The sequence below is a fragment of the Tenebrio molitor genome, chromosome 1, assembly GCF_963966145.1.
Source record: "Tenebrio molitor chromosome 1, icTenMoli1.1, whole genome shotgun sequence".
Lineage (NCBI taxonomy): Eukaryota > Metazoa > Arthropoda > Insecta > Coleoptera > Tenebrionidae > Tenebrio > Tenebrio molitor.
Window position 1 is genome coordinate 41,728,003 of NC_091046.1, and position 19,450 is coordinate 41,747,452.

The following is a 19,450-nucleotide window of genomic DNA, read 5'->3' on the forward strand; positions in this document are numbered from 1 at the left end:
TCGAACACGATTATACTTCTTATGTAATTACATAATCGATCGGCAAGATATTATTGGATTAAATTTAAATAAAGTAAAAGAACAACATGTTTTCACTGTATTGTAATTTCAATTTGGTTGTAGGTCGTAAAATTTTATTGGATATTATGAGCGATTAACGGGCACAATGGTTGGGTTTGAAAAGGTTGGAAAGCGGCGCGTGCTGTTTGCCGTACAATGCAAATATACCAAATGTACAATACAACCCTGCTTAAAATATTACCTGCTAGTGGTAAACTAGGATTTATAAGCCCCGCAAGATCTTTAACTTAAAGTACCATAAAATTTTACGACCTGCAACCAAATTGAAACTAGTATATTTCAAACAAACATTATTAAAAAATATGCTGCAAAAGATATATCTGTTTGTTACTTACAATCCTATTAACAATACCGGTGTTTCATTTATCACAAGAGACAGAGCGTTTGTAAATAAGACAAATTAAGTACTGAGATAAAAACATTATGGAAAACTGAAATCAATATAACCGATTAGCTTTTTATTTGACCTTCTGGTAGGAGGACGTCAAAAACGATGGGCAAATTTTTGGGCATGTAGTTCACATTACACGTGGCAGCATTAACGTATACAACTTCTCCATCAGTGCACATTCCATATCCTATAAACAAAAAATCTCTCAAGTTTTAATCTACTGTCAGTCTATTTTTGTGTTTCCGGTTATCAATATGATAGCGATGGTACCGAAAAGATTAGATTACACAAGAAATACCTAGAAATGCGGAATTTCCACGTTTCGTACCTTCGTGTATGTGCCCGAAAACGTGATACATCGGTTTCACTCTTTTTTGAACGGTCGCCAACAATTCAACACAACCTGCTCTTCGGTTCTCCTGCAGCTTGTCGCACTGACCCAGAGGGGGGCCATGTGTAATCAAAATGTCGGTGTCGTCAGGAATCAGATGCCATTTGGACAGACATTGCTCGCCACGTGACAGATTAAAAGCCCACCCTCCATGTTCTGGCTGCCTGCATCAACATGTACAACTAATTCACAACAAATTCACACACTTACCACGGGCTTCCGTAGAATTTTAGTCCAAATAACGTCACAGCTGAATCTTCCAAATAAATACAATTTGTTAAAAGATCTCTCATGTCTTTGACAGGTTCATCTTTTGTCCTGCTCCTGGCGTAGTGGAATTCGGCGGAAGTCATGTCAAAGCTCAGCTCGTGATTTCCACAAATCACGATTTTGTATCTGTGAGGCAGAGATTCTAAAAAGAGAATCAAACAAGCATCCGCTTGATGTTTGTTCAAATTCAGTACTCATCCAGTCGTTGAATTTGATCACTTCGCATTCTTGACCACAGTGGGTAAAATCTCCGGCGTGTATCAAAATGTCTCCGTAAGGGACATCAAATTTGAAACAATTAGTTAAAGAATGAGTGTCGCTCATGCACACGATTCTGACTTTGCCGGGTTCGACTGGTTTTGATGGGTTTTGTATCGGTAAAGGTGTTGATTTTTGAGTTTTAGATAGTTGATCCCAAACTGCTGTTGGGCTATTTGTTAAAGGGTGAACCGTAATAATTGGATTCATCTCGAACACCCTCTTGCTGCAAGTATGTCAAGAAATGCATCTAACTAAAGCGATCGATTGTATCCCTTTATCAGGCCACTACAAAATTTGAAAAATTGGTGTTTCTGCAATTCAAAAAATATTGATTAGTGTGTTCAACATTTAACAATCGAATAAGATTTATGGGGACAAAATTGTTGTTTTTTAATACTGCACTTTGATAGGACAATAAAGTTCTGTAGCTCCATTCGCATTAGATATCTAATCGACACTCTTTTATCAGTTCTATGTAAGTCTACTGTGTTAGTTTTGTGCATCTTCAGTTTCACAATTTAAAAAAGTAATTTACTCTAATAGGAATAAAAAGATAGCCAAACACAGATGTGATAGGAATTAATCAAATATTTTGCAGTAGAAAAATCCCCGCCTTTCCCATTCGCAGTTCGAGGTCAAGTCAGTTCACACGAGTTTTGTGGTTTTTACTCATCGTTAATGAAAATCTGCAGAATGTTTGAGTTTTGTTTTTGAGTTATTCTCAACTGACCAAGCTGCACAGAAAATACAGATTTAACCCGTTCAATGTCCAGTTGCAAACCTCAAAAATAGTATAGAACTTACCTGCAAGCATATTATCTTATGTGAGTCTGTGGACTGATTACTCATCGTGGAATCCAAGTCCGACTGAACTAAACTTTCGCTGATTATTATTGGCGCAGACGCGCTTCTCGCCAATTTGTTTATTATTAAAGTTATTTCAGTCATTCCGTCACGTGACGTTCTTAACAAAGTGCAATGTGGTTGCACTAAGTCGTTCTATGTTCTCCAGTTTGCGGCAAATGTACTAACTAGAAACCAATGATGGAAAGTGACGCAACAAGACTTAGTGCCGTTTGTAAAGTAAATAACTGTGGCAACGTAAATAAGGACGGAACGATTGAAATGATCAATCAGTGCAGAAAATCACTGGACAATTGTAGTTTGGGTGATGATTGTTCGTTGTACGAGGATAGAATAAGTGCAGAAGCGACACTTGATAGGTTTGATGAGGGCAAAATGGTTTTGGAAAACGAGAATGTCTGTATGACGAATAAAATTGTTGGGAAGAATAATGTAAGTATCTCGTAAAAGAGGAAGTGCCAGTTTAAATAAAGCAAGTTATTTCTTGTCTTAGCTCTTGCAAACAAGAAATATTGTAATTTGTGGAAATATTTCCGATTGTTTTGAACATGGGTCACATTGAGTCATGTAAAAATTGCAAAACATGTTTTTTCTTATCATTGAAAGCGTCATAAGCTTAAGTGAACTCAAATGAGAAATAAGAGAAATAAATAAAAAAAAATCTGGAGGTGCGTCCATTACAAATCATTAAAAAGGAATTATCTCTTTGTTTTAAACAAGATTTGTTTTTGTGTTAATTGTTAATTAACAATAATAATACTTCCCATTCCCATTTGTTCATTTTGTTCTGAACGTATTATTTTATGGACATTGCACTCGTAGGTGCAGATGTAGAAGACTCAAGGCTGACAATTAGAATACATATTGTATTTTCAATTTGGTTGTAGGTCGTAAAATTTTATGGTACTTTAAGTTAAAGATCTTGCGGGGCTTATAAATCCTAGTTTACCACTAGCAGGTACTATTTTAAGCAGGGTTGTATTGTACATTTTGTATATTTGCCTTGTACGGCAAACGGCACGCGCCGCTTCCCAACCTTTTCAAACCCAACCATTTAATCGCTCATAATATGCAATAAAATTTTACGACCTACAACCAAATTACTTGCTTGCGACATAACAGGTATGTTATCTATTTGGTGACGCATTTTGACAACTGGTATCTAAACACAAAATAGGAAGGAGTTGTTATCACTGTCGAACTAATTTTTTTCCTGTCTTGATCAGCCACCAATTACGTTTTGTAATCGTTGTTGCGAACCCATATGAGCCCATATAAATAAAATGAAAATGTCGCTGCAGTCTTTGTAAGAACATAACAAAATCTGTTTCTATTTTTGTTTGTGTTGTAATGAGATAGTCAATTTCCGTTCAGATTAAAATAGGTTAAAATGAGTCAATGATAATGGGTTAAAAAAATGTGAATTAAAAAAACTGTTTTACCTTTTACTATGTTGCCTTTATGCACTCACCAATATTAATAGTAACGATAATGATGTTAAATAGCTTTTGCAAACTTTATCACAATGATAAACTTAATTTTCTGCATTGTATTGCTCTACTCGGAAAATGTTGTAAACAATAGAATACATTCATTTATTAAATTATACAACGTTAATAGCAACAATATACAGGGTTATTTACGAGAGGAGTGCTTCTGAATTTTTTTTGCCGCAACTCATACATATTGCAACAATTTCTTGATTTCAAAATTTGAAAATAATTATAATTGAATCCACGATGGTTCTTAGGCCCGCTGTAAAAAGCGATGTCAAGTTCGTTGTTAAAGTTAACATGGTATCAAGCGATCTAATTGGGGGATATTTAACATTGGATTTGAATCAGCCAATCAAATGGGCGGATTTCCGACTTGACGCTACTACTAAGGGCCAGTTTATAGAAAGAGAATTTAAATTTTAATACCCGATTCACCCATGAACCCGAAACTTTGATTGGTTCAATCTGATCACGTGTTCAGTTAATCTCGCATTTGATTAACTTAATTAATACATACAGTATGTTCGTAAAGTTCGGAATAAATTCGATGAAAATGTAAATATGTATGTATTAATTTCTGAGAAAAATCCTCGGAGATCAACTTTGTTTTTAAAAAGTGCATATTCTTCAGTACTATTGACAGCTTTTCATCTCCTAATTTTGACGTCATCAATATATTTTTTAAATGACAACTTCCACTTTTTCCTTATTTTTCTGATAGGCCTTCGTACTAGCTGAACGGTGAATTAAAAAAATGTTTACCTTACATAACATTTTTTTTTTTTTGAGAAAATGACAAATTTTTCTTAAAAAAATTAATTTAATTTTTGTTTTAAAAATTTTAATTGACCTCAAACAAAAACAAACAAACATCTAAGGTTAACAATAAAATTTAACGGAAATGTTAAAATTGGATCCCGCTAACCTTTTAGCACTCACCGAACTTTGTACTATTGGGGGCAAAATACTTTGGTCGTCATTCTTCTGTCACTTCAAAACAAATTAATGTAAACCAAGCATTAACGTCAAGTCAATAGTGATGACAATTTCAAATTATTGACTTTTCTCTTGTCAAAAATATGGCACCTTCCACCATTCAAAAATTTAGAATCATCTCCCTTGTTTCTGGGGGATTGTCCATGGGCCAAATTGCCTTGTGGAAATCTTTTCAATTTTTCCTCCTAGGAATATCTCCTTCAGTTGTCCATTTTTCGGTATTTAACATTTTGCAATAATGAGTTTGACAGTGACAGTGGTTGACAGTAGTAAAAAATAAGGTTAACCGTCCTAATGCTTGCTTTACAACGTTATGTCAGTCAACTGACTTTGACGACCAAAGTAATTTGTCCCCAATAGTACACTGCGCTCAATAATGTCAGGGCTTATTTGTTCCGTTTCAGCGCTAATTCTCTGTCGCAAATCTTCTTAATTGTTTGATACATTAAAATAAACCTTCGATTTTAACTAAATGACAATCATTCTCTCTGCTAATGCCAATGGGACTTTGATGAGAAATTTTATTTCTCAGACATATTGGCGAATATTTATATTACAATTATTTCAACCGTAAAATAAAATGGTTTCAATCCTTACTGTTCTTCAGACAAAACATTCCACACATTTATTTTTACTCAAATTTTATAAATCCAGTATTTACAAACCTTGAAATTAACTTAATATGTACATAGTATGAGGTATGAAGTAATTAAAAAATTATGTTGTTGAAAACGATGCATAGATAATTGTAATTATTATCAGCTTATTATAACGACATAACCACTTTTTTGCAAACCAGGCAATAAATAAACTTGCAATGTGAACAAACATGTTAGTAGGTAATTGTTTTTCATGTACTCGCTGCTTGTAAGAGAAGATTTTGCGATATTTGAAAGCTTATAATTGTTTGTTTGTTGTCAGAATAGGTTGTCAATGTTGGAATTTGCGTTTTCTGATAAATGATAATAAAAACTAAAAATAAGAAATAGCCTAGTTGTACGTTTAAAAAACTAAAATTTTCAATATTTACAGAACGACATGCTCATTTTTGACAACATAATGAATAAGAAGCCCAACCACTACAAAAACATTCAGATTTACCAATCCCAAAATGTTCATATCGGCGACGTAACCCACATAAACGGCCCAATTTACATAAACCAATTAACCCCAACGATAAATCAAACCATCACGATCAACACAAACACACGCTCAAGTGAGTATCTTGTGTAAACCATCGACAAAAATAACTCTCAGTTTGCAGATCCTTTCCCGATAGTTGATCGCCGGACGTGGCTAGCACAACCCCCCCTAGACCCCGAAGACGTGAAATATTTCTCATCACCTCGCAAGTTCGTAATAATCTGTGTGTCCTCGCTTTGAAAGAAAAAAAACACCAAATTTCATCGTCTCGTTCCAGGCCATTCCGCAAGCGAAGAGGCCTACACCCAAACGGACAACAACTTGTTGGTTCGTCTGATTCAACAGTTCCACATCGAAAGTCGGAAGTGGAACGATATCGCCTACAATTTTCTAGTGGGGGCGGATTGCAGCATTTACGAAGGGCGCGGATGGGATATCATCGGGGCTCACACCCTCGACTACAACTCCATTTCGATAGGAATATGTTTCATTGGATGCTACATGAACAAATTGCCGCCGCCCGGAGTGTTGAAGATGGCGCAGGAGTTTATCAGATATGGGGTCAAGATAGGGGCCATTGCGGAGGATTATGTGCTTTTGGGACATTGCCAGTGCAGGAGCAGCGAGAATCCGGGGAGGAAGTTGTTCGAAGAGATTCAGAAATGGGATCGGTGGGATGGGTCCATCAGCGTGGGCAATCCGTCGCCGTTAAAGATTCAACACAGTTAACACACTCTCTAGAATCGATATTGTATTTTTATTAACGTTTGATTTATGAGCAAATACAAGACTTATTATTTTTATACTTGTATTTTTTAGGCCAAGAGACTAGGCCCGGTTGTGTAAAGCTTAGTTAACATCGTGCCAGTCAACAACGCGTCAAGTCGGAAATCCGCCCATTTGATTGCCTGATTCAAATCCAGTGTTAAATATTCCCCAATCAGATCGCTTGACATGGCTTTATACAACCGGACCAAAATGTTTTTGTCAGTTTGGCAACATATTTTAACTTTTATGTTGGCACACCCGATTTTCAACTTTAAATATGTCAAGTCAAAAGTCAAACCTAAGACAGTTGTCAATGTTGTCATTATTATCTTTAATTTTTTCAAATGGATTTTATTGCTGATCACAATAAAAAGGAACTGAAGCACGCAATTGAAAAAGCAATTGCAAACGTGGGACTCGAAATATTAATTACTATTCATAAAATCTTATTTAAGATGTCGATTATTCACACGGGTAAGTTTGTGTTGGTCAAATTTGAAAGCAATCGGTCAAAGCGTTTTGAGTAATCGTAGGAGAACGAAAAGTGGGACACAGACGCACAGACAGACATCATTCTAAAAACTTCATAAACGTGTTCAGGGGACCTCAAAACGTAAAGATCTGATGAAATTAGCAATTCGAAATTTTGGACCGATCACAATAACTTACCCACCTTTGGTCGGGTAAGTTAAAAATGAGTCCAAATTGATCGACGAAAAGTTAAGAGATTTGGACGAAAGAATAACGGAAGCGCAGAACAACATTTCAGAATATAATTCTGCTCTGCTGCGAATGAAATAATAAACGAGGCGAATGCTTGACGAAGATTCTGAATTCTGAATGACAGCGATGACAGTTAACATTTAATTTACCACAAAAATTTGGTGGAAAAAGTAAAACTTGATAAATTTGTTTCAAAATCAAAAATCCACCAACACTGCATTCTACCTCGAAAATACAACCGACAACGTCGCCAACTTTTGTTTTTAGTGTATTTGAAAGCAGGGGGGTGAAACTGGCATTGGCAAAATGGCAGCGGAAAAAGTGTGGGTGCCACCGGCGGGGCACGGAGCGAGAGGGGGAATTTTGAATAAACCGCGCAGGCAAATGTCATTCTTGTCATCTAGTGACTCTTGTGAGCTTGCGCCTTTGCGAGTTTGCGAACTAGCATCCATCTTGTGTGATGTGTTGTTTGTTTCGTTTTGGGTTATGCCAAGGATGCTTGGCAAATTTCCCGAAAGTTTTCGTTTAGATTAGTGCGGATTAGTGCCATACTTGATATGTAAACTGTGTAAACTAAAGTTTTTCAGTCGTGGGAGTTGTTAGCCGAAAGAAGTATTCTTGTAAATATACAGAATCCATCAACTGGTGCATGGAAAATTTGTGAACATCATTTTGAGGCAATAGTTTTGTGAATGAAAGAAAGGATCGTTTAAACACCGGTTCTGTACCAAAACCTTACGACCATTCTGCAAATGAAGATTTTGTAGTTGTTGATGTCATCAGTCGACAACATTGACCGCGGTTTGCAAAGGTTTGGATCAAAAACCTTCCTCACATTCTCAAGATGGTGAAATAATGGACAGCATTTCCAGTTTTCATCTTCAAGACCATAATTATTGTGGAACAGGTGAAAGTGAAGTTTTGACAAACAAGCGTAAATTCGCGAGTAGAAGTATTCCGCAGTATCCGAGGGATATTAAGACTGAAATGTAAATAGTACTGTGATTTGTTTTTTACTTTTTTCAAGTGAATGTTAATTTGTTGTTTATCTGTTTTCTTGAATTTTTAGAGTTTTATCTTGTTACATTTTTTTCTTATTTGTGTCGGTTTTTCGTTCAATATATAACTAATAAATATATGTGTTTAATTTTATTTTCCTACTATTAAAATTGTTAAGATTTTAAAGTGAAAAAGTATATTTGGTTTTTTTAAAACCAAATTTACTTTTTACACTTTAATATCTTGACAACTAAAAAAAACTTATATCTGAAAAAGGGAGCACTATAAAGACGGTTGCGTTCAAATTTTTCCCGCGGTCATTTAGTTTGCCACTGGACTACCAGGAGCGCTGTATTTTCCGTTGCCAACCTTTAACATAGGGAAATCAGTTCTTATCTTAGGTGTTCTGTGTTTGAAAGTGTCAGGAAAACGTGGGGTTATGAAATAAAACTGTTGACAGTCGTTTTGGTCGTAGTTCATCGTGTTTTTTAAATTCTTCGAAGCACTTAATGAACGCTCGCTTTAATTTAGGGGTTAAAAGATTCCTTGTTTTTCGAGGCATTTTTATAATTTGATATTTGTGACACACTGAAGGTCAAATTTTGGCGGAATGTTGGGCCAACCCAGAAAAACGAAACTTATTCTAGGGATTTCTTTTTTTCTGCCAACATAATTCAACAGGTGGTGGATTTTTGATTTTGAAACAGATTATAATTTGTTTCAAAATCAAAAATCCACCAACACTGCATTCTACCTCGAAAATACAACCGACAACGTCGCCAACTTTTGTTTTTAGTGTGTTTGAAAGTGTCAGAAAAACGTGGGGTTAGTTGACAGCCGTTCATCGTGTTTTTTAAATTCCTCGCAGCACTTAATGAACGCTCGCTTTAATTTAGCGGTTAAAAGATTCCTTGTTTTTCGAGGCATTTTTATAATTTGATATTTGTGACACACTGAAGGTCAAATTTTGGCGGAAGGTTAGGCCAACCCAGAAAAACGAAACTTATTCTAGGGATTTATTTTTTTCTGCCAACATAATTCAACAGGTGGTGGATTTTTGATTTTGAAACAGATTTATAAGTAACGTTTTCGATTCATTTGCACGGTGCGCACTCTTCTTGCACTGAATTCATTTAGGTATTTATAGTCCAAACTTAAGATAGACTCAATCTTGAGACAGACTTGAGTTCCGATTTGCGTTTTATAAACAATACTTGAGCATTGATGACCAGTCAATGTTTGATTTTATCATTCAAGTCTCAGTATTTTTTTTTTAATGATGGTTTTACTTGCATTTCAAATCATGAACCTAATTTTTTCTAGTTTACGTAAATTCTGAAAATGCAATTCTTGTACTTTGTGTACTGTAGTAAAACTCCTCTTTTTCAGCTTCCCGAGACTGTTACGTACGTAGTCACTCTTTGTTTTTTTTCTGTAAATTTTTTATCTTTTCTCTAGGTACTTACAAGTTAATTTCTAGCAAGAATTTTGACAAATACAAACGTGATCATCTCGAGTGCTGGTGGCAACCTCGTGATCTAAGCGTATTTTCGAAGCGCGCGACTCTGCCAAGGTTCGGTTAGAGAAAAGAGATGTTTATAAAGGTACATTTATTGTTTATTTGCAACTGTGTCCACAAGTTACGTAAATAATCATTTTTTAATTAACAAAAAGTATTCAAATACAACGACTAACTGTCAACACTACATTAATATGTACATAAAAGTTACTCTATTGTCACGATCTGTAGACACAGAATTTTGTGCAAACTAACGTCGAACAAAGCATAAATATGTAGTGTTAATTTGAGCATTGAACACAAGAAAGTATAGCTCGTCAAAGAATTTATCGTTAAGGTTGAGATAAAATAACATGATATAAAAATAGGACGAAAATAAAGCGCCTTTTGTTAATTATTTAAATAAACACATGATCGTACACAACCTGAAATATTCTCCTATAGTATATATAAATGGGGGATGCAGCAGGCGAATATATTAAAAAAATGAGACTAGAGTACTATATCCGCATTTTAATGTGTATATAATAATATAAAATAATAGTTGGGTCGCATGATGTATGTACATATTAAACTAGAACTAAACAAAACATAATCACAATAGGAAAGTAAAACGAAACGATCACAAAAACAGTGATGAATTTAATTAAAAAAGAGAAGTATTGCACAAGGTGAAAGCAAAAAGTTCCTGTAACTGTACAGTCTAGAATTACAATAAACTATACATTAGAGCCGAGCAGGCTGTAATATGTACATCTACACATTGTCACTAAGCTACTGTGAAAATGTTCAGACGTCACTAGAAACTTGAGCCGAATCGAATTTGTAAAAATTTCTTTTTTTCAAAATATTTTTCCGTTCTAAATTATAATACTAAACATAAGTCTAACATACTAAAATTATAAAATCACGAATTCATGGCAGATATGCTTACAATAACTTGAATGTTTCCGTACGTAAATATGTTTCAAAAACATTCGTAAACTTCTACTACATAACACCGTTGTTTTTTTTTTTAATGCATTTTTTCTCTTTACATGTTGTAAGCGACATAAATGGGGTCGAGTTGGTCGGCTAAGAAGCCATCGCGCAGATGCATGCGCTGTTTTTCGCCGCGCGAGTTTATGGGGACCACGCCGGGGTCCACCACCACTACCACTCCAACGATCAAATGGTGTTCTTCTAGTACGGTGTTCGTGACGAGCGGCACCAGGTCGAGGGCCTCGCTCTCGTTGCCGTCCAGTTCCACCACCACAACCAACAGGTTGGTCCAGGTGAACACGGCGCTGCGAACAAACACATCAATACCCTTCTGAATTCCGATTGGCAGAGTCGCACACTCACCATTCGGCAATTTTCTTGTGGCATCTGAGCACGCTGTTCTCGATGTCGATCGGATGGTATCTCATCCCCCTCAGCATGATCGTTTCGTCCAAGGCGCCGACGACGAAGACGGCGTCGTGCAATTCCGGCGAATCTGTAGTGACTAGGTGTTGCGACGATCCCAGCGATTCCGTGTCGCTCTCCCTGCCCAGAATCGTTTCTTCGGCGGGACAGGTCGACTGCGTCCCTTCGGTGCGCCTCAAGAATCCCAAGTAACCGGTCCGGGCGTAGATCTCTCCCGTGTTTCCGGTCACCAATCTGCGGAAGCGCACGGGAACCGTCAGGAAATATTTTTAGAGCAAATGCGAAGCCGATACGTTTGGTCGGTCAACTCCGGCAACTCTTTACCCGGACAGCAAAACTTTCGTGGCTGTCATCTGTCATTTTTACAAAAATGTATCTCTAGCAAAAGTACCTGAGGCTCTATTTTTATAACTTCTAGGGCTACGTCTCTAACATCTATTAGTAACAAAACACAAATATATTCACAACGATTAAGGTGACATTAAGTTCCTCATGAAATGACATCTTCTTTATCTATTTTTGAGCATGTCCTGAGCTGACCGGCCAAACAACAAACAAGACAAAAATGGTGTAAGACAGCGGAATTTCGAATTTAAATGATTTGGGGAACTAACGTAATGTTTTTTCTATTCTATATCAGACATTACCTTTTAGAATTCCTGGTCCGAGCAGGAAACGAATACACCAATGCAGTCGAATTTAGTCGAAAATTGCTTTATTAAAATGTCCAAATTAAAAAACCTTACCGACATCGACAAATATTTCACCAACATCATCATTCTACGATATTTATCGATTCTGTCGGTAAATCTGGACATGCTCTGACACCACCACCCCCCTCTGGATACCCACCTGGCATTGAAATGATCCCCGTACTCGCTCTCGTCCCCGTAGATGGTGAAATATCCGCTCGCGGAATGTCCACTCTGGACCCAGATCTCCCCCAGGTGCGAATCGCCGCACTGTCCCTTGCTCTCGGGATTCGCGATGATCACCTTGACCCCGGGCAACAGCTTGCCGCTCTCCATCAGGCAGAGACTGTGAGGGCTGCCCCTCTCCACCAGGCTGACCCTGTCGTTGCGGAGAGCTCTGAGATCGACGTAGACCGTGGAGGGTTCGGGACTGGACGCTCCCTGCAGGCAGATCGCCACGTTGACTCGACACCCGAACGAGGTGGAGACGGCGCGGGGGCTCAGGCCCAGGGCGCTGAACAGTTTGGAGAAGCTCGTCGTCAGGTTGATTCGAGGACGCTCTTCGGCCACGACGACGCAAGTTCGGACGCAGGCCAGGTTGACGCCTCGGGATTTCAGCTGGTTGACGGAGGAGCCGAGACCTTTGGTGCACAGTTCCATCACGCCGTAAGAGCAGAAGGTGTCGCGGACTTTGTATTGGCTCACGGCGGACAGCCAGAGGGCGGGGTTCACTTCCACCTCCGACGGGGGGATCAGGATGGAATGGTGGCCGGAGTATATGCTGCTCAAGCACCTGGAAGAGGCAGACGTGGGGACGGTTAGATAACCACCAAAATGGCAAGAAAAATAATTAACTTCGGGTATAACGCATAATACTGGATACAGACAGGGGCTTCTAGATCGATAATTTAATATAAAACAGCTGGCATAAATAATAATTAATGTATAATGTCTTGTACGAGGTTCGAGGTAGTCTTGAAAAAGGTTTTGCCATCAGAACGAACATCGTAATTTACACTTTGAAAAACGAAAAACGATGAAAATTGCAGAGGAAGCTGTCAAATGTCAAATTTACAGAGAGACGGCAAATTGATATCCATAGATACAGTTATTATAAATGTTGCTTACATCAAGCATCATAGTTGCCTGTGATTTACGTTACGGTATAGATTTGACAGTTGACAGCTCACACTTGTCACCTTACAGTTTTCATTGTTCATAAATTCATAATTTTTCAGTGTTAATTAATGTGTTGCCGGGTTGATTAGTGAAGTTTCTTCAAGATTATCTCGCGCAGGACATCAATTACTGCGGTAAGTAGTAAACATTTTGTTTGCAATTAAAGAGCAAGGGCCGTATCACGACACTCTTATTATTATAGAGGAAAAGTAACTCGTGACGTAAAATCAACCCAGAAATTTTCAGTGTTCGAATAGAACCCAAGGTCCGTGGGGTTTATTCGGTTTTATTCTAGTGAGGGAACACCTAATGCGTGATCGACAGACTGTCCTAAAAGTTTAGTGCATTATGACGTCACGAGTGACTTGCGGGGGCAAAAAATTCAAACTATTGTTTTCAATGGAACGAAGCAACTTCCTAAATGCATCTCAGTTCTACCAACCGTATTAAAAAATGTTAATTTTTGAAAATTGAACTGATCAACGGTAGGGGTATCTTGTCTTAGTATAAATGCACTTCCAACACCAAATTCACGATTAACCAGATTCAGACAGATTTCCCTCTAATCCCGTTAAATTTTATTTGTCGTTTAATTAAATTCTCAGCTCTGCCCGTCAACTGCCAAAGACGAGCCAATTGCCTTCTTGTTTTAATATCAAAGTGCACTTCATTAGTGTCACCTGAGCTCAACTTTGTCATTCGAAACGGTTCGTTCCGTAGCAAGTGTTTCGAGTACACTCGAAAACTACCGCCTTTACGTAAAAAGTGTCGCTAATTAAATCGCGACGCCAAAAAAATGTCTCAACTTCGCCGGATTCCTCGACGAAACTGTCACTCTCGAGTACGTTCCAACAGTCGACATAAATACACGTTGAATTTTTCATGGGCTTCGATTGGTGTTAAACTATTTATGCAGAACTCGCTGCTCGAGATTTTACCACGCTAGCACACCTGGATCGTATCAGCGGCTTTAATGAAATATCGCACACGTCAATCGAAAGAATTTATGCCTTAACGAAGGCGAGAAATATTCCAATTAAATAATGCAAATTGGAGTGCGACTGCCCCCTTAGAGTGCGATATTTCCTGTATTATTATTTAAACTAGTCTCTCCTGTTGGATCCGGTTAATAAAAATTTCACTCTCGGACGAACTGCAGATTTTCCATCCATAAATTATTCTGGACGCTTTTAGTTGTGGATGGCTTTTGTTTTTTGCTTATCCTGAAACTTATTTATACATTACCGATCAAACTTCGTTCCTTTTTTACTCCGACCTCGTTAAAACGCGAAACGCACTGACAATGAGAATTATGATCGACGATTGTTATCAGCTACTTATCGCAGAAACACAGAAAAAAATTAATAATTGGATTGTACAACGGAGCTTTCAGACTCTTGGGAGTATAAATCACAAAGTTTTACAAATGAGAGGTGAAAGAGAGAAAGAGTCTTCGGAGTGCGACAGAGATTTCCACTGAATCCGAGCCTCTTTGAGGTATAAAAATAACAAAGAAAAGTTTTGAAGAGAAAATAAAATGAGAAACACTCGGAGAATAAAAAAACTAACTTGTCCATATTTTCGTTTCTTGTAACTGTGGAAGGTAATATGAATGTAGTGTTGTCAGTGGGACTTTCTGAAAGCTCAGAGCAAGAAATAAAGTACGCATTTATCCTCTGGCGCGACCTTTACTATTTCAAAAACAAAAACAACTTGAAATCCCTTTACTGATGGCACCTCACATGAGGATAATGCAATCCCCGGAAGGCAGCGATAGTCTCACGGTTCTAGTAAATCCGGATCGCCTTAACAGTGTCAAGAGACTTACCACAACGCAAATCCTAGTCCGCAGTAGGGATCCAAACAGAGCGCGATGTGCCTGCTCGGATAGAGTTCGCAGGCCAGTTTCATACTCCTACATAAACTAGTGACGGCCGCGTGCGACATCTTGATCCCGGCCAGCATTCCCGTCGTCGAAACGCTAAAGTCCAGATAGGCCAACATCTCGGCGGTGGGCGCCCTGTACACCACCGGCAGCTTCTTCTTGGGCATGTCGTCGGTGTCCAGAATCGCCGGCCACGACTTGATGTCGACGACGTTGCTGGCTTCTTTCGAGCGAAGCAGCTTGATCACAGCTTGCGTGGATAGCACCAGTACGGACTTGGAAACGTCCACGATCATCCTGACCGTGGGCAGGGTCGTCTGCAGGTTCTGCGGGTGCGGGGGTCGGATCGTGACCGGGACAGCGCCGATGTAGAGGCACCCGTAGAAGGCGCATATCAGATCCAGACCGGGCGGGAAGATCAGTGCGACGTGGTCGCCGGTGTTGATCCTCCCTTTCTCGTTGAGCAGGTTGCCTATCCGCTCGGCCCTCTTGTGGAGCTCCGAGCACGACAGCACCTTCGCGACGGCCCCCTTGCTGTTCAGCAGGGTGAACAGGACGTGGTCGGAGGTGCACTGCGCCCTCCACCGGAGGATCTCCGCGATGAACTGCTGCTGCAAAAGCGAGGAGCCAGTGACGATTAAGTACGACTGAGAAGGAACCGGAGTACCTTCTTCGAGGAGTCGCTCTCTTCGTCGAGTCCTCCCATATCCCTACCTTGAGCGCTAGCGAGTCTATTACCTTGAACGAGATTTCCGACGATTACAGACGCCGGACCCACGTCTGAAACACAGTCGGTTGCTGAAATGCAGAGGAACAACATGCTGTAGCATCACTCAAGCAAAAGCTCTCTTGTTAGTTCAGGTGGGACGACTACAACCATCCACTAGGACAGAAACGTAGACGTTGTAGCGCGCGTACCTGGACCAGTGCCGGTATCACGTACCGGATTTACGTGAAAAGGGGTTTTTCTAGTCGTTAGTAAATGCAACACTGCTGCATTCGGTTACACAGAAATTAGAAATTAGTCACAGTGTGAGACCGCAATCTGTGCAGGTTCGTACAGACAGAATGAGTACAAAAATCAAAAGGGACATGTGTACGAGCGAGGTGAACTAATCAAATCCAATAAATACTGAAACACTATAGCACCGTTTTCAAATTTCTACTTTCCCGTCGAGGGGGTCAAGAAATTCTTCCGCGCCGAAATATTTTCTCGTTCCGTTTCGTTGTGCCCGCGCGCCACATACATTTTTCAGTCGGCCATGAAATATTCAATTTTGGAAAATTCGCAGCTCCGTAAATATCGCCCTCGTCTTGTTTAATATTCATTGAAGTTTAACAAAGCGCGTGGAGCGCCACTTTCCAGATTTCTTCTCAATATTTATTGGAGTAGTGACTTGATAAAGACCAAACCAAAATCTCAAAAAACAACCCAACACAAGATGCGATAAAGTTGGCGTCGTGTGTGTCGTTATCGCATCTCGGAACTGAAAGTCTATGGAGAAATTCAACTTAAATCCCACTAGACTAAATCAAGTTCATGCCAGAAAACCCCTCAATTAATATTCAAATATTTGCAAATTACCTGAATGAACCTCCCTCGGCTTGGGTAAATTCGTGACGCACGTGTGAGGACACATCAGGACGTTAGCCGGATGGAGTGCACCCTCCATAAATCTCTTCTTAGTTTCGGAGAGATGGATACCCCCCAGCGGCGTTTTCGGTAGAAAATTGGGTGGAACAAGGGCCAAACAATAAATTCCCACTTGATGAATAGAATCAACGGCTTGGAGAACACGCGACATCCACTGGAACGACTGGAACAACAATCGCGAATGAATACGAGGCAAATCGCTCGTCTGCGACCCCACCTCTTCCTCGCTGCAATCGGGTCTCTGTTCGGCTATCACGCAGATCCTCTCGTCCCTCAGCACTCTTATGCTGAAGACGGCGATGCGCCCCCTGTAGATGAATTTCATCGGTTCGACGGCGAGGACCGTGGCGATGATGTCGTCGGCGTTGTGCTTGCGCCCGGTCACGGTCATCAGGCCGTCGCGCGACCCGCAGACGAAGACCAGACCGCCGGGCCCCAGGAAGCCCAACAGGCCGGACCTGGTGTACTCGGCGTCGGAGATCGGTTGACCGTCCGAGCCCAGAGGCTGAACCTTGAAAGTGCTGTTGCTAAGCCCTGCAACAAATGTGCGTTTTAATTTTTGACCGGATTTTCTCTTTGTCCGGAGCGTACCTTGAAGACCCCAGTACTGCGTTCCCGTGGCGCCGGAGTTGACGCAGATCTCGCCCACTTCGTCTGTCTTGCAGAGGTAAGTGGGTCCTTCCATCTTGACAACGACGATCACGCAGCCCGGCATGACCTGACCGCAGTCCTGTAGAGTCAGCGACGTGAGACTGTTCTCTTGGTCGACGCGGACCACCCCATAGCTCAAGCCTTGCATGGAGAGCACCCCGCGCCCCGTCGCGTTCACTCCGCCCCTCCCCGGTCGCCTGACGGAGACCGTGAGTACCTCGCTGGAGCTGGCGCAGGGGCATATGGCGTCCGGACGCAGCCCCTTCGGTTGGAATACTGATAAGAATTGGTCGCATGAGCTGAGAGACCAGGGATTGGCCCCGTCGGCCACCAGCAGCATCCTCAGAGAGGACAAGTTGACGTCCTTGTGGTCCTTGGTGGCCAACAAGCCCCAGTGGAGGTCTCTGGATTTTACGACGGCCACGCAGGCGCGGTACTTGGTGATCATCTGCATCCAACTGGCCGGATTCACTTTCATGAGGGCGTAGGGGATGTAGATGACGTGCATGCCGTTCAAGACGCTGCTTAATACTGAGTGCCACAGTCCCACTTCTCTTTTGAAGTCGAGGACGCAAACCATGTTCTCGCCTTCGGTGTAGTTGCAGGCCATGGTGAGCATCCTGCAGTGCTTCACCATCGCCGCTCTGGTGATGGTGACGCCCATCACCGACCCGTCACGGTCGGTGCTGTACTCTATGTACGCCGGCGTCTCGTCAGTCAGTCTCGGAGTAGGCGTCCAGTCTTTGGGGGTCTTCGTCAGGTGTTCGGTCACGAACCAGGTCAGCCGGGGCCAACCCTTGAACTGCACCACGTCACCGGAAGTGGTCTTGGGCAGTCCTTTCAGACAGGCTTCGGAGGTGAGGGCCACCTGGACGCTGCAGCTGCCCAGCAAGAAGCCTATCTGGAGAGAGCCGGCGTCGCGTCTGGTGATGGGCACTTCGATGGGGACCGGGACTATACCAGCCTGGAGGCAGCCGTAGAAGGCGCACAAGAAGTTGATCGGGTCGTTGTTGGGGTAGACTAGAGCGACTCGATCGCCTGACTTCAAGCTGGTATCGCCGTTTTTACTGAACGACTTCGTTAGGAGAGCATACGAGATCTTGTGCGAACGACTCAATAGCTTGCCGTATGTTAAACTGTTCGTTAGCTTGCCGTTAGGGTCTAGAACCGTGGCCACAGGTGCCTTGAAAGTGCCATTTCCGTATCGGGTGATTGCTGCTTCGAGGCTCCTGGGCAAACCAGATGGTACTACTAATTGCTCGCCGATGGCGGGGCTCATGCAGCCGCCTGCGAACAAAATAAATCTGTCTTTGCAACAGTTCCGATAGCGAAAAATCTGCAAGTGCTCTTAAACGCTACGTCTCGACCTGTAAACATGAAACTCTACGATAATGTCGAGCAAAAAGTGTCTCGAGGGCTCCTTACGAGCTCGAACAGCGACAACACACGTTAACTTAATACCCACTCGAACGGGTCGAGATGCACTTAATGACATAACGTCGCTATTCACGACTTTATATTGATTGTCGGACGTTATTTCTCGTTACCTTCTGGCTTGGGAGCGTTCGGATCCTTGGGGTTGGCGGCGATTTCGAGCTCGATGTCGTCGTCTTCGTAGAATTCCGGCAGAGGGCGCCGCTTAGGCCTTTTAAGTGTGTTGAGTAACTGTTGAATTTTTGCGGACACCTTCCACCGACCGGTTCCCGTACCCATGGTGTCATCTGATGCCGAAGAAGCGTATCTGTTCACTCGATCGGCGGCCGTTCTACGACCACCTTGAGCGGTATTGTGCGTGACATCAGGCGGTTGCGAATCTATAAATTTATTAAACATGTTATCCCACACGATTATCGATCCGGAACTTTTTTTAGATCCGGCCGCCACATCTTTAACGTTTTATTAACTCCAACATAAGAAATGTTCTCCCGGCAACTGCGAAACACCATCGAAAAAGATGATCCAGTAATAATATCTCACGGCACGAGTCAATGTTCGAGCGCCCTGATTTACATAAACATTTCCAAAAACACCTTCCTTTACGCAGGAATCAGAAATCAACAAGTGAAGACTAGGGAAAAAA

General features: G+C 41.1%; 3 protein-coding genes across 12 annotated transcripts in view; 1 reads left to right on the forward strand and 2 right to left on the reverse strand.

Moving 5' to 3' along the window:
- Positions 1-89: 89 nt before the first annotated feature.
- LOC138131185 (metallophosphoesterase domain-containing protein 1-like) lies at positions 90-2,334 on the reverse strand. Its single transcript, XM_069048027.1, has 5 exons — positions 2,199-2,334; positions 1,328-1,705; positions 1,074-1,275; positions 801-1,027; positions 90-659 (listed from the first exon to the last, which is right to left on the reverse strand). The coding sequence occupies exons 2-5, from the start codon at positions 1,599-1,601 to the stop codon at positions 532-534; spliced, it is 831 nt and encodes a 276-aa protein (XP_068904128.1). The 5' UTR covers positions 1,602-1,705; positions 2,199-2,334; the 3' UTR covers positions 90-531.
- Positions 2,332-6,694, forward strand: LOC138131160 (peptidoglycan-recognition protein LE-like). 2 transcript variants are annotated; one of them, XM_069048005.1, is made up of 4 exons: positions 2,332-2,690; positions 5,783-5,966; positions 6,015-6,116; positions 6,171-6,694. In XM_069048005.1, the coding sequence occupies exons 1-4, from the start codon at positions 2,436-2,438 to the stop codon at positions 6,620-6,622; spliced, it is 993 nt and encodes a 330-aa protein (XP_068904106.1). In that variant the 5' UTR covers positions 2,332-2,435; the 3' UTR covers positions 6,623-6,694. The 2 variants fall into 2 exon arrangements, with proteins under 2 accessions (XP_068904106.1, XP_068904097.1); XM_069047996.1 differs by having other exon boundaries at positions 2,436-2,690; positions 6,015-6,102.
- A 3,284-nt stretch (positions 6,695-9,978) lies between these two features.
- Positions 9,979-19,450, reverse strand: part of DIP2 (disco-interacting protein 2) — a 142,839-nt gene continuing 133,367 nt past the window's right edge. For 7 of the 9 annotated variants that reach the window (XM_069048142.1, XM_069048081.1, XM_069048128.1 and 4 more), the window contains 9 exons: positions 18,918-19,184; positions 17,311-18,657; positions 16,937-17,253; positions 16,651-16,882; positions 15,733-15,863; positions 15,009-15,676; positions 12,162-12,794; positions 11,247-11,543; positions 9,979-11,188 (listed from right to left, as the gene is read on the reverse strand). In XM_069048142.1, coding sequence (XP_068904243.1) covers positions 10,936-11,188; positions 11,247-11,543; positions 12,162-12,794; positions 15,009-15,676; positions 15,733-15,863; positions 16,651-16,882; positions 16,937-17,253; positions 17,311-18,657; positions 18,918-19,184 — 4,145 coding nt within the window. In that variant the 3' untranslated portion in view covers positions 9,979-10,935. The remainder of the gene's footprint in view (positions 11,189-11,246; positions 11,544-12,161; positions 12,795-15,008; positions 15,677-15,732; positions 15,864-16,650; positions 16,883-16,936; positions 17,254-17,310; positions 18,658-18,917; positions 19,185-19,450) is intronic. The other 2 variants (XM_069048146.1, XM_069048092.1) reach the window with 1 other exon arrangement.

Coding starts and splice junctions, on each gene's coding strand:
- LOC138131185 (XM_069048027.1), bottom strand. CDS start 1,601: ATGAATCCAATTATTACGGTTCACCCTTTAACAAATAGCCCAACAGCA. Junction 1,028..1,073: donor AAATTCTACGGAAGCCCGTG/GTAAGTGTGTGA, acceptor ATGTTGATGCAG/GCAGCCAGAACATGGAGGGT. Junction 660..800: donor TTTCGGGCACATACACGAAG/GTACGAAACGTG, acceptor TTTTGTTTATAG/GATATGGAATGTGCACTGAT.
- LOC138131160 (XM_069047996.1), top strand. CDS start 2,436: ATGATGGAAAGTGACGCAACAAGACTTAGTGCCGTTTGTAAAGTAAAT. Junction 2,691..5,782: donor AAATTGTTGGGAAGAATAAT/GTAAGTATCTCG, acceptor CAATATTTACAG/AACGACATGCTCATTTTTGA. Junction 5,967..6,014: donor CAACACAAACACACGCTCAA/GTGAGTATCTTG, acceptor CTCAGTTTGCAG/ATCCTTTCCCGATAGTTGAT.